We start from the raw sequence: 12705 nt of genomic DNA, 5'->3' as shown, positions 1-12705 counted from the left end.
ATCCTTTGTGGACAGAAAGGCAACCCTTACAGTAACTTCAAATGTAATCTACATATAATTATTTTGTACATATGTTTACTTTGACATGGCGAGGAAATGATTATTTACTTTGATTTGATGAAAAGAAAGTCATGTGTTCTTAGCATGGAAAATGTATAGATCTTATGATTACATGTAGCCTCAGTCACGTTCAGGTACACTATTGGTATGACGGTCGTTTACACACAGTCACTCATGGTATGACTTAACGTTTAAACGTTTAGACACTCAGTTGTGCTGTGACTTGAGTCCAGACGCACTTAGTCATGGTATGACTTACTTTCAGAGGTACAACTGATATGGCATCCCTGGCGTAACACTTCCAAACACATGCCTAGTATAACACGTCCGGATGGACACACACGCTTAGTATAACACATCGACACACACACACACACACACACACACACACACACACACACACCTGGTATAACACGTCCGGACACACACACACACACACACACACACACACCTAGTTAACTGGTCTGGACACACACACACACACACACACACACACACACACACACACACCTAGTATACCAGATTCAGACGGATACACGCACCTAGTATGACAGGTCCGGACACACACACACACACACACACACACACACACACACACACAGTATAACACGTCCGGACACAGGCACACCCGTTATGACCCGTGTGGTCTCGAGGGACAAGTACTGTGCAAACCCCCCACCTCCACCCTTCATTACCATCGACCGGGTCTTATCCAGGAACATCTTGATACGCTGATACCAACAATATGAGCCCCAGCTGCATCAACAGACCAAGATTCTCTTAATTGGGCATGATTTACAGCCCTCCCTCTGTGCCCTCTCTTGCCCCGGTGCCACACATCACTCCTTCAGCCCTGGTAATGACGGATCATCTCCCAGTCTTCACTCGTTTACCTCATTAATACAACTGATGTGAAACCATCCTCCCCACATACGGGTGCGTTTAACGTCTCCATAATTGTGGTCTATGGTCTCCACACATTACTCATCTGCGCAGGACGCTGCCCTCAATTTGTCTGCGTGTTGGCACCGCCTCGAAGCATCGCCCGGTCCTTGGTTTATTCAACTCTTGATGCTTATCTTAAACTTCAGTAAAGGCAAGCAGCCATCGCCAGGCTATGTCGAGAACTCTCAGAAAACTTTCGGGCGAAATAACGAGAATGCGAGGATTAAAATCCTGTGAAAGTGCAAAAAAACACCGAAGGCGCCACCAGACACCAAGTGCTGCCATCTGCCCGCCAGTTTTTTTTTCACCAAATGGAGATGATATATTTACTGGCAGTGGGAGAAGGATGAGGTCAGCTTCGTGTTGCATCTACTGATGTCACACAAGCCGGATTTTACCCATATGATACAGAATGTGACCTCTGACGTGTTGCCCTTACGTTTTCTTTTTCTTTCATTTGACTCTCCACACTGTAAAGCCGCTATGGGTTCTCCACATTGGAAGTGTTGATGTTACTTTCATGTGCCTTTCCCTCCTCCTCCCCAGTAAGGAGCATCACTTGCATTCCAGATGATCAGACGACAGTATCAGCCGTCAGTGTGAATGATTTCTTTATGTTTGTGTGTGTGTGTGTGGGCAAGATCCGTGGCTGTGATTTATGAGCAGTAACTTGGTACTTGCCTCGTCAAGTTAAATGACCCGCGATGTTTTTAAGCCCAAGAACACTAGGCTGCAGGACCCTTGAGTACGACCCTTTGGGTTATGATTGGCCCGGCCTTTGACCTGCAAGGGGGGTAAGGAGAGAGAGAGAGAGAGAGAGAGAGAGAGAGAGAGAGAGAGAGAGAGAGAGAGAGAGAGAGAGAGAGGTCAGCATTATCCTGTGCTAGGGTCAACGAGGGGAGGATTCTGTTCTTGTACCATCGATTCCCCCCACACCATAAAGTCATTATAGCCTCGTTCGCTCAAACACCATTATTCTAACAACGTTTAATGAAGAAGAAGAAGAAAAAAAAAGAGGAAAATTATTTTTAACAAGTAATTTCATCCGCTTGTCTGCCGCCAGAACACTGGTGTCAACCATTTCCACTGCATCAGACATAGCCAGCCAGCTGCTTGGGGGAGGGTGAGTAGGGGGGAGGTGATCACCCACGGGTCCGCGCCAACGTGAGGAGAAAAGTTCACAGGCGAATAATTCGTATATAGAGTATATCTCCATCCCTCTTCCTGAACACCGACACCCCCAACCCCCCAAGGTGGTTTTATGAAGGGTTCGGCTCCTTTTTCTTAGGTTCGGGAGACGAGGGGAGGAGGGAGTGTGAGAGTCTCTCTCTCTCTCTCTCTCTCTCTCTCTCTCTCTCTCTCTCTCTCTCTCTCTCTCTCTCTCTCTCTCCTCCGTCCTTGAGGGCTCATCTCGTTGGTTATTTGGTGAAGGGGGTTAGGGGGTGGAGGGGTGTACATCACGAGAAAACGGTTGAATAAGTAAAGTAAGCGTAATAAATTAGTGGCTGCGACAGAAAACAACACGAAATGGAATGAACTGGATCGGACAAACAAGTGAATCAGTTATGCAAATAAGCAATAAAGACTTACTGCCCCGTGGGTTGCCAGCTGCCTCAACTATTTCATATTTTATCATCAGGCCTCTGAGACGAGAGCCACCTGGCTCAAGGGCCAAGTATCTGCGTATATCTCCGTAAATGGCGGGGCTATTAATCAATGAAGGCCTGTGAAAAACACTAACGAGAGACGGACGAGAGAGAAAAAAAAGGTAAAAAAAGAAAAATAATCTAAGACTGAGCAGTTGGCAGTGAATTTTGATGACCAATTGTGATAGAGCAATTGACCTCTCCTCCAGCTTTTAAGTTGGCAACACGCTCCACGAGTTTATAATATATCTTGGAAGAAGAAAAAAAAAAAAAAAAAGCCCTTAAGAAGATGAGTATAAAGACACTTGGGAGTATATCGCGAGACAGCGTTTGGAGGGAGGGAGGGAGGGAAGGAGGGAGGGAGGGAGGGAAGGAGGGAGGGAGGGAGTGGAGGTTGGGGTGAGGGGGTTGTTGCGTCTCGCTAATGCTTTGTCTGTTTTAATGACTATCATGGTCACTCAGTCAAGTCTTCCCAACAAGTGTCCTGGCCTCGCACGAGATGTGACAACAAAACAGAAAATGAAAACCATTTCAGGGTTCATTAAGGGTGGCCAAACGTGCGGTCTGTGATGGGAGTTTTGCCTTACTGTAGCCCAACAATACGAATGACGTGGCCCGGGGCGGTATGTGGCAATAATGATATCTCTCTCTCTCTCTCTCTCTCTCTCTCTCTCTCTCTCTCTCATGCCCACACACAGATAACCATCACGGGATGTAGACGCCGGCTTCTTCTCCGACTACCCCCTGAGTCACACTTGCCTCGTCTCACACTTGAGTATGACGATAAATTACCACCCTGACACAATCTAGTGGTGTATCTGCCTCAGCCGACTCTCTCTCCGTCTCAGCTATGGGATGGAAGCAAAGTTTTTCTTTTTTTCTCTCTCTCTCTTTAGACTCGGCAAGAAGGAAGGTCTTTAAAGAAATATGTCGCGTGTGAGGATGTTGCTGGCTGAGTGCACACACACACACACACACACACACACACACACACACACACACACACACACACACACACTCTCTAGGGGCCAAACTCATGCAGTCAGTTAGTCAGTCGGTTGATTATTATAGCTGAGGACCTGGGATGGTTGGTTGTCGGAAGCAGGAGAGGAGCGCGCACTTCTTTGGTAGGTTTTGAGGCCCTCGTGGATCTGTGGTGGCAGGTGACATGTCCCTATGATTCTTTCTTGGTTCTTCCTGCTCTCTCTCTCTCTCTCTCTCTCTCTCTCTCTCTCTCTCTCTCTCTCTCTCTCTCTCTCTCATACCATTCTTCTTAATCTCCCGGCAGAATTCCTCGCACGCTGCCCTAAGTAGCTCACAACGGGTCAATAATCCGAGTTGCAGCGTCCTCAGCCTCTGTGGTAACGCAGTGCCCTCAGTCGGTCTGGGTCTTTTTGCAGAGAAGTAGCCAGGGTGACGCGAACTGCATTCTGACCCTACAATAGAAGCTCTTGTGCCTTTGTTGTGGAGGTCAAATGCGAGTCAACTATCGTTTTGCTCCCTCCTGACACGGGCATTGTGCGTGTGTTCTTTCGGTTCTGGTGGCCCGTCAAGTGGTGCTGTGAGCTTTGTTAGTTGTTTCCATGTTCTGTGAGCCTCGTTTGCCTTGAAACTCCCGTAGGAGGTGCTGCTGCTCTTGTTGTTGCTGGCTTCTCAACATGGGTCTCGTGGCTAATTATGGTCGGTCTTGGTGGCGGTGCTGGCCCGCTGAGGGTAGCCACGACCAAGACCTTCCGGGCAGCAGATGCGGCGGCCCTTCAGGTCATTAGCATCTATCTCAGATAATTTGGCGCCAGACGCCTCATAAGAGCGTACCATCATCATCTGGTTGGGGAGGAGGGGGAACCATCACATGTACACACACACACACACACACACACACACACACACACACACACACACACACACACACCCTGGCTGGCTGGCTGGCCGGCGGCGAGAACCTTTTAATCATCAGCGAACGCGAACCACATCACACCCGCCGGTCGCATTCAGTTCTCCGCTGAAATGAATCCCCGTGTAAACAATCCGAGGGGCAGAGACAAATGAGGAGCGATAATCGCCAGCATCCCGGAACTCGTAACTGGTACTGTGTAAGCCAAGGCATCTCGAGGACATCAAAGGAAATAACGGCGCGAGAGATAGGCGGATGGACATTAATATTCGTAATTTGTTGGCGTATCCGATCGGCAACACTGCGCTGGCGATACTAAAGGATTTGCATCTTGCTATTGAGTGATGGCCTCGCCGACGTAATGAATGGAACACCAAGCATTGATCTATTGCGGCGGAGGGGAGGAAGTGACTGTGGTCTCAACCCCCCCCTCATCCCCCCATCGCCCACAAGAGGTGACTACAACGCCGAGACATTATAATCTCTCTGGCACGACTGTGCCATCCTTGAACACGACGGTACGACCCTCTGCGTAAGACTGTTCGACCCTTCGGATGTGATGCTCTGTCCTTTGGAATACGAAGCCGCCACATCCAAGGGTCTTGAACAGTCGCGCTCAACCATCACCAACGTCGCGTTCGAAGTCGTCACCGTCTTGCTCAAGCGGTTAAGGTTATCATCTCCTAAGGCTCCCCCCCCCCCACACACACACACACACGCGGGCTTTATACCCTGCTGAGCCTCAATCTCTCGCCAAGAGTCCAACTTGAGGTATTCTAACGGCACCGCCATATACAATGTTTTCCCTGTCAAAGGCTCTAGGTGAACCGTAGGAGGATGGATTGATAAAAACGTTAATGAAACCAGGCTGAGGAAGGTTTAAGAGTTGTCGGCTGAGGCAAACACCATATGGCACCTGACAGGCGGCGCCCGGGCCACGGTCACAGCCCCAGGTGGTGGTGGGGGGAGGAAAAAAAAGAGAGAAAAAAAATCTGCATACCCTTTTCCATTTGTCAAGTTCAGTGGGTGTAATGAGAGAGGCGAATGTTGAGGAGTGTTGAGGCACAGGCGAGAGGCGATGTAGGGAACGGAATAGTCATGTCGGGAGTTTTGCTGATGAATGGTTGATTATATGAAGAGAACACGGGACACATCTGTTAGAATATGGCACACACACACACACACACACACACACACACACACACACACCTGACACATATGTACTCACTGTAATGCTTATTTACTTACTGGTATCCGCCTTAGATCTACTGGGGCCGAAGGGTGACGTCACACTGAGATTTCGGTTTTCCTCGTCTTCGTCAGCGTTCCTCTGATGTTCCCGTTTATGTACGGAGAGATCCTGCGGCCCGTTGTGCAGTCCTCCCGCCCCTAGGCCGACGCCTATACCTAGGGTGCCACCTACGCCCACGCCGAGGCCTCCGGCGCTGCCTATTCCCAGACCTATTAGGGTAAAGTCCAGTGTGAGTTAACCTCTTGGTCTTCGTTACAATTACACTTATGATTACTCGGGAAACTGATTATGATTACACTATAACGGTCAGCCAGTGGCCACGTACCAGCAGCGCCGAGGCCCATCCCCGTGGCGGTGCCTTGGAGCTTACTCAGCTCCTGGTGGTAGGCGTCGATGGCGAGCTTCACCTCCTCGGGGGATCTGTTGAAGAAGAGTGACTGTCCCAGGAACGGGAAGAGCATCCCTGGGTACTGAGGATCCCGCGGGAGGGGGAGTGGAGCCTCCTGAGGTCGCGATATCAACTTGACGAGTTCCTCATGGTAGATTCTGGCCACCTTCTCCGTCGGTATGTCGTCGTTGTCGAACTTTCGAAGGCGCGACCGACTGTCCCGCGACACAGGGCTGCTGGAGAGAAGGGGAAAAGATGGGCTATGAAGCGACTGTTGTCATTTATGATCCCTGCGTTGTATAATCCACCCAGTAAGAGACACTGTCACTTGAGAGTTGCCTAAAATTCTCTTGCTCTCCTTATCGGTTCTAGGAATACTATGAGACCCTTACTGTAAAAGAAGCTGGTCCCTTTATCAGTCTGTCTTTATACCAATTGTTATTGTTATATGAACCCTAATAGCAATAACTTAATAACTACTTTAGAAACACTATACGATACACAGGGAAGACTGAGTGGAGACATCTGAACCCCTGACACATCTGTACACAAGCTGGAGATAATGGAAGTGAATTACCGTGTGACGTGGTTACACACTAGGGAGGGAGGTCAGACAAAGAGTCCAAGAGCAAGACGCGTCTCGCTGCTCACCTGGGAGAATGTGTGGAGCTGGCTGGAGACTTGGAATCGGTGCTCCTGGAGTCCTGATCTTGCTGGGCCGGCTGACTGGAGATCGAGGTCGAGGTCATGGCCCTGGAGGCCTCGCTCAGGATGTGCTGGATCCTCTCCTCCGTCACAGAGTCGTCAGGACCTCGATATCCAGCCCCGGCCTCCTTGGTGCCTGTTAAAAGGCCTGCACCTTAGTTATAATGTATATTCTCCTCCTGGACCCTAGCTGTGCTACTTTCCCTGTACCTAAGAGAAGCATAACCCCATTATGACCTATAGTGTAGCCCCTCCTAAGCATACCACTGGATCCCTAATTTTCTGGGTAGGATTTCCCTTCTGGCCTCTAGCTACCATAGTCCTGGCCTCTTAATTGTTCCTCTTATTGTGTATCATATTCTGGGCATCTTTCTTATGAATTGTGGTCATCCCTTGAACTCCACACTCTGATAATAAAAACATACAACACTGAGTTCCCGTTAGAGACGAAAGCTAAAAATTACCCTCCTTCAGCCTCCTTAACTTATGCATATGCATTTTTTTTTTTTTTAGCTTTTTCTCTTATCCAGTTTGGCTTTGCTATAGTGTGATAACTCTTTTAAAGTCTCTTTTCTGTCGGTGCACGTCGGGCTGGTAGGTGGCTGGGGTGGTCGCCCAGCTGAGCCATAACCTCGCGTGTAACCCCAGACTCCGGTAGGGCCCGACGTGGCCAGATTGTGGCTGAAGTATAATACTACATGAGTATAATTTATCCGGCATTAAGCCACACTCCCTGGCACTTGACTCCTCGCCCCCAGCACGCAACTCTCTCTCTCTCTCTCTCTCTCTCTCTCTCTCTCTCTCTCTCTCTCTCTCTCCTCCGTCCTTGAGGGCTCATCTCGTTGGTTATTTGGTGAAGGGGGTTGGGGTGGAGGGGTGTACATCACGAGAAAACGGTTGAATAAGTAAAGTAAGCGTAATAAATTAGTGGCTGCGACAGAAAACAACACGAAATGGAATGAACTGGATCGGACAAACAAGTGAATCAGTTATGCAAATAAGCAATAAAGACTTACTGCCCCGTGGGTTGCCAGCTGCCTCAACTATTTCATATTTTATCATCAGGCCTCTGAGACGAGAGCCACCTGGCTCAAGGGCCAAGTATCTGCGTATATCTCCGTAAATGGCGGGGCTATTAATCAATGAAGGCCAGTGAAAAACACTAACGAGAGACGGACGAGAGAGAGAGAAAAAAAAAGGTAAAAAAAGAAAAATAATCTAAGACTGAGCAGTTGGCAGTGAATTTTGATGACCAATTGTGATAGAGCAATTGACCTCTCCTCCAGCTTTTAAGTTGGCAACACGCTCCACGAGTTTATAATATATCTTGGAAGAAGAAAAAAAAAAAAAAAAAGCCCTTAAGAAGATGAGTATAAAGACACTTGGGAGTATATCGCGAGACAGCGTTAGGAGGGAGGGAGGGAGGGAAGGAGGGAAGGAGGGAGGGAGGGAGTGGAGGTTGGGGTGAGGGGGTTGTTGCGTCTCGCTAATGCTTTGTCTGTTTTAATGACTATCATGGTCACTCAGTCAAGTCTTCCCAACAAGTGTCCTGGCCTCGCACGAGATGTGACAACAAAACAGAAAATGAAAACCATCTCAGGGTTCATTAAGGGTGGCCAAACGTGCGGTCTGTGATGGGAGTTTTGCCTTACTGTAGCCCAACAATACGAATGACGTGGCCCGGGGCGGTATGTGGCAATAATGATATCTCTCTCTCTCTCTCTCTCTCTCTCTCTCTCTCTCTCTCTCTCTCTCTCTCTCTCTCTCATGCCCACACACAGATAACCATCACGGGATGTAGACGCCGGCTTCTTCTCCGACTACCCCCTGAGTCACACTTGCCTCGTCTCACACTTGAGTATGACGATAAATTACCACCCTGACACAATCTAGTGGTGTATCTGCCTCAGCCGACTCTCTCTCCGTCTCAGCTATGGGATGGAAGCAAAGTTTTTCTTTTTTTCTCTCTCTCTCTTTAGACTCGGCAAGAAGGAAGGTCTTTAAAGAAATATGTCGCGTGTGAGGATGTTGCTGGCTGAGTGCACACACACACACACACACACACACACACACACACACACACTCTCTAGGGGCCAAACTGATGCAGTCAGTTAGTCAGTCGGTTGATTATTATAGCTGAGGACCTGGGATGGTTGGTTGTCGGAAGCAGGAGAGGAGCGCGCACTTCTTTGGTAGGTTTTGAGGCCCTCGTGGATCTGTGGTGGCAGGTGACATGTCCCTATGATTCTTTCTTGGTTCTTCCTGCTCTCTCTCTCTCTCTCTCTCTCTCTCTCTCTCTCTCTCTCTCATACCATTCTTCTTAATCTCCCGGCAGAATTCCTCGCACGCTGCCCTAAGTAGCTCACAACGGGTCAATAATCCGAGTTGCAGCGTCCTCAGCCTCTGTGGTAACGCAGTGCCCTCAGTCGGTCTGGGTCTTTTTGCAGAGAAGTAGCCAGGGTGACGCGAACTGCATTCTGACCCTACAATAGAAGCTCTTGTGCCTTTGTTGTGGAGGTCAAATGCGAGTCAACTATCGTTTTGCTCCCTCCTGACACGGGCATTGTGCGTGTGTTCTTTCGGTTCTGGTGGCCCGTCAAGTGGTGCTGTAAGCTTTGTTAGTTGTTTCCATGTTCTGTGAGCCTCGTTTGCCTTGAAACTCCCGTAGGAGGTGCTGCTGCTCTTGTTGTTGCTGGCTTCTCAACATGGGTCTCGTGGCTAATTATGGTCGGTCTTGGTGGCGGTGCTGGCCCGCTGAGGGTAGCCACGACCAAGACCTTCCGGGCAGCAGATGCGGCGGCCCTTCAGGTCATTAGCATCTATCTCAGATAATTTGGCGCCAGACGCCTCATAAGAGCGTACCATCATCATCTGGTTGGGGAGGAGGGGGAACCATCACATGTACACACACACACACACACACACACACACACACACACACACACACACACACACACACCCTGGCTGGCTGGCTGGCCGGCGGCGAGAACCTTTTAATCATCAGCGAACGCGAACCACATCACACCCGCCGGTCGCATTCAGTTCTCCGCTGAAATGAATCCCCGTGTAAACAATCCGAGGGGCAGAGACAAATGAGGAGCGATAATCGCCAGCATCCCGGAACTCGTAACTGGTACTGTGTAAGCCAAGGCATCTCGAGGACATCAAAGGAAATAACGGCGCGAGAGATAGGCGGATGGACATTAATATTCGTAATTTGTTGGCGTATCCGATCGGCAACACTGCGCTGGCGATACTAAAGGATTTGCATCTTGCTATTGAGTGATGGCCTCGCCGACGTAATGAATGGAACACCAAGCATTGATCTATTGCGGCGGAGGGGAGGAAGTGACTGTGGTCTCAACCCCCCCCTCATCCCCCCATCGCCCACAAGAGGTGACTACAACGCCGAGACATTATAATCTCTCTGGCACGACTGTGCCATCCTTGAACACGACGGTACGACCCTCTGCGTAAGACTGTTCGACCCTTCGGATGTGATGCTCTGTCCTTTGGAATACGAAGCCGCCACATCCAAGGGTCTTGAACAGTCGCGCTCAACCATCACCAACGTCGCGTTCGAAGTCGTCACCGTCTTGCTTAAGCGGTTAAGGTTATCATCTCCTAAGGCTCCCCCCCCCCTACACACACACACACACACACACACACACACACGCGGGCTTTATACCCTGCTGAGCCTCAATCTCTCGCCAAGAGTCCAACTTGAGGTATTCTAACGGCACCGCCATATACAATGTTTTCCCTGTCAAAGGCTCTAGGTGAACCGTAGGAGGATGGATTGATAAAAACGTTAATGAAACCAGGCTGAGGAAGGTTTAAGAGTTGTCGGCTGAGGCAAACACCATATGGCACCTGACAGGCGGCGCCCGGGCCACGGTCACAGCCCCAGGTGGTGGTGGGGGGAGGAAAAAAAAGAGAGAAAAAAAATCTGCATACCCTTTTCCATTTGTCAAGTTCAGTGGGTGTAATGAGAGAGGCGAATGTTGAGGAGTGTTGAGGCACAGGCGAGAGGCGATGTAGGGAACGGAATAGTCATGTCGGGAGTTTTGCTGATGAATGGTTGATTATATGAAGAGAACACGGGACACATCTGTTAGAATATGGCACACACACACACACACACACACACACACACACACACACCTGACACATATGTACTCACTGTAATGCTTATTTACTTACTGGTATCCGCCTTAGATCTACTGGGGCCGAAGGGTGACGTCACACTGAGATTTCGGTTTTCCTCGTCTTCGTCAGCGTTCCTCTGATGTTCCCGTTTATGTACGGAGAGGTCCTGCGGCCCGTTGTGCAGTCCTCCCGCCCCTAGGCCGACGCCTATACCTAGGGTGCCACCTACGCCCACGCCGAGGCCTCCGGCGCTGCCTATTCCCAGACCTATTAGGGTAAAGTCCAGTGTGAGTTAACCTCTTGGTCTTCGTTACAATTACACTTATGATTACTCGGGAAACTGATTATGATTACACTATAACGGTCAGCCAGTGGCCACGTACCAGCAGCGCCGAGGCCCATCCCCGTGGCGGTGCCTTGGAGCTTACTCAGCTCCTGGTGGTAGGCGTCGATGGCGAGCTTCACCTCCTCGGGGGATCTGTTGAAGAAGAGTGACTGTCCCAGGAACGGGAAGAGCATCCCTGGGTACTGAGGATCCCGCGGGAGGGGGAGTGGAGCCTCCTGAGGTCGCGATATCAACTTGACGAGTTCCTCATGGTAGATTCTGGCCACCTTCTCCGTCGGTATGTCGTCGTTGTCGAACTTTCGAAGGCGCGACCGACTGTCCCGCGACACAGGGCTGCTGGAGAGAAGGGGAAAAGATGGGCTATGAAGCGACTGTTGTCATTTATGATCCCTGCGTTGTATAATCCACCCAGTAAGAGACACTGTCACTTGAGAGTTGCCTAAAATTCTCTTGCTCTCCTTATCGGTTCTAGGAATACTATGAGACCCTTACTGTAAAAGAAGCTGGTCCCTTTATCAGTCTGTCTTTATACCAATTGTTATTGTTATATGAACCCTAATAGCAATAACTTAATAACTACTTTAGAAACACTATACGATACACAGGGAAGACTGAGTGGAGACATCTGAACCCCTGACACATCTGTACACAAGCTGGAGATAATGGAAGTGAATTACCGTGTGACGTGGTTACACACTAGGGAGGGAGGTCAGACAAAGAGTCCAAGAGCAAGACGCGTCTCGCTGCTCACCTGGGAGAATGTGTGGAGCTGGCTGGAGACTTGGAATCGGTGCTCCTGGAGTCCTGGTCTTGCTGGGCCGGCTGACTGGAGATCGAGGTCGAGGTCATGGCCCTGGAGGCCTCGCTCAGGATGTGCTGGATCCTCTCCTCCGTCACAGAGTCGTCAGGACCTCGATATCCAGCCCCGGCCTCCTTGGTGCCTGTTAAAAGGCCTGCACCTTAGTTATAATGTATATTCTCCTCCTGGACCCTAGCTGTGCTACTTTCCCTGTACCTAAGAGAAGCATAACTCCATTATGACCTATAGTGTAGCCCCTCCTAAGCATACTACTGGATCCCTAATTTTCTGGGTAGGATTTCCCTTCTGGCCTCTAGCTACCATAGTCCTGGCCTCTTAATTGTTCCTCTTATTGTGTATCATAATCTGGGCATCTTTCTTATGAATTGTGGTCATCTCTTGAACTCCACACTCTGATAATAAAAACATACAACACTGAGTTCCCGTTAGAGACGAAAGCTAAAAATTACCCTCCTTCAGCCTCCTTAACTTATGCATATGCATTTTTTTTTTTTTTAGCT

At 49.5% G+C, this 12705-nt stretch overlaps 1 protein-coding gene across 1 annotated transcript in view; it reads right to left on the bottom strand.

The window, feature by feature from the left end:
• The window catches only part of ct (homeobox protein, cut), a 676428-nt gene that overhangs the window by 21287 nt on the left and 642436 nt on the right, over nt 1–12705 (bottom strand). The window contains 3 exon segments of the mRNA XM_071675796.1: nt 11055–11306; nt 11423–11721; nt 12137–12326. Coding sequence (XP_071531897.1) covers nt 11055–11306; nt 11423–11721; nt 12137–12326 — 741 coding nt within the window.

The sequence above is a fragment of the Panulirus ornatus genome, chromosome 21, assembly GCF_036320965.1.
Source record: "Panulirus ornatus isolate Po-2019 chromosome 21, ASM3632096v1, whole genome shotgun sequence".
In the NCBI taxonomy this organism is placed as follows: Eukaryota; Metazoa; Arthropoda; class Malacostraca; order Decapoda; family Palinuridae; genus Panulirus; species Panulirus ornatus.
The sequence above is the reverse complement of the archived record's forward strand: the minus strand, read 5'-3'. Positions and strand labels throughout refer to the sequence as shown.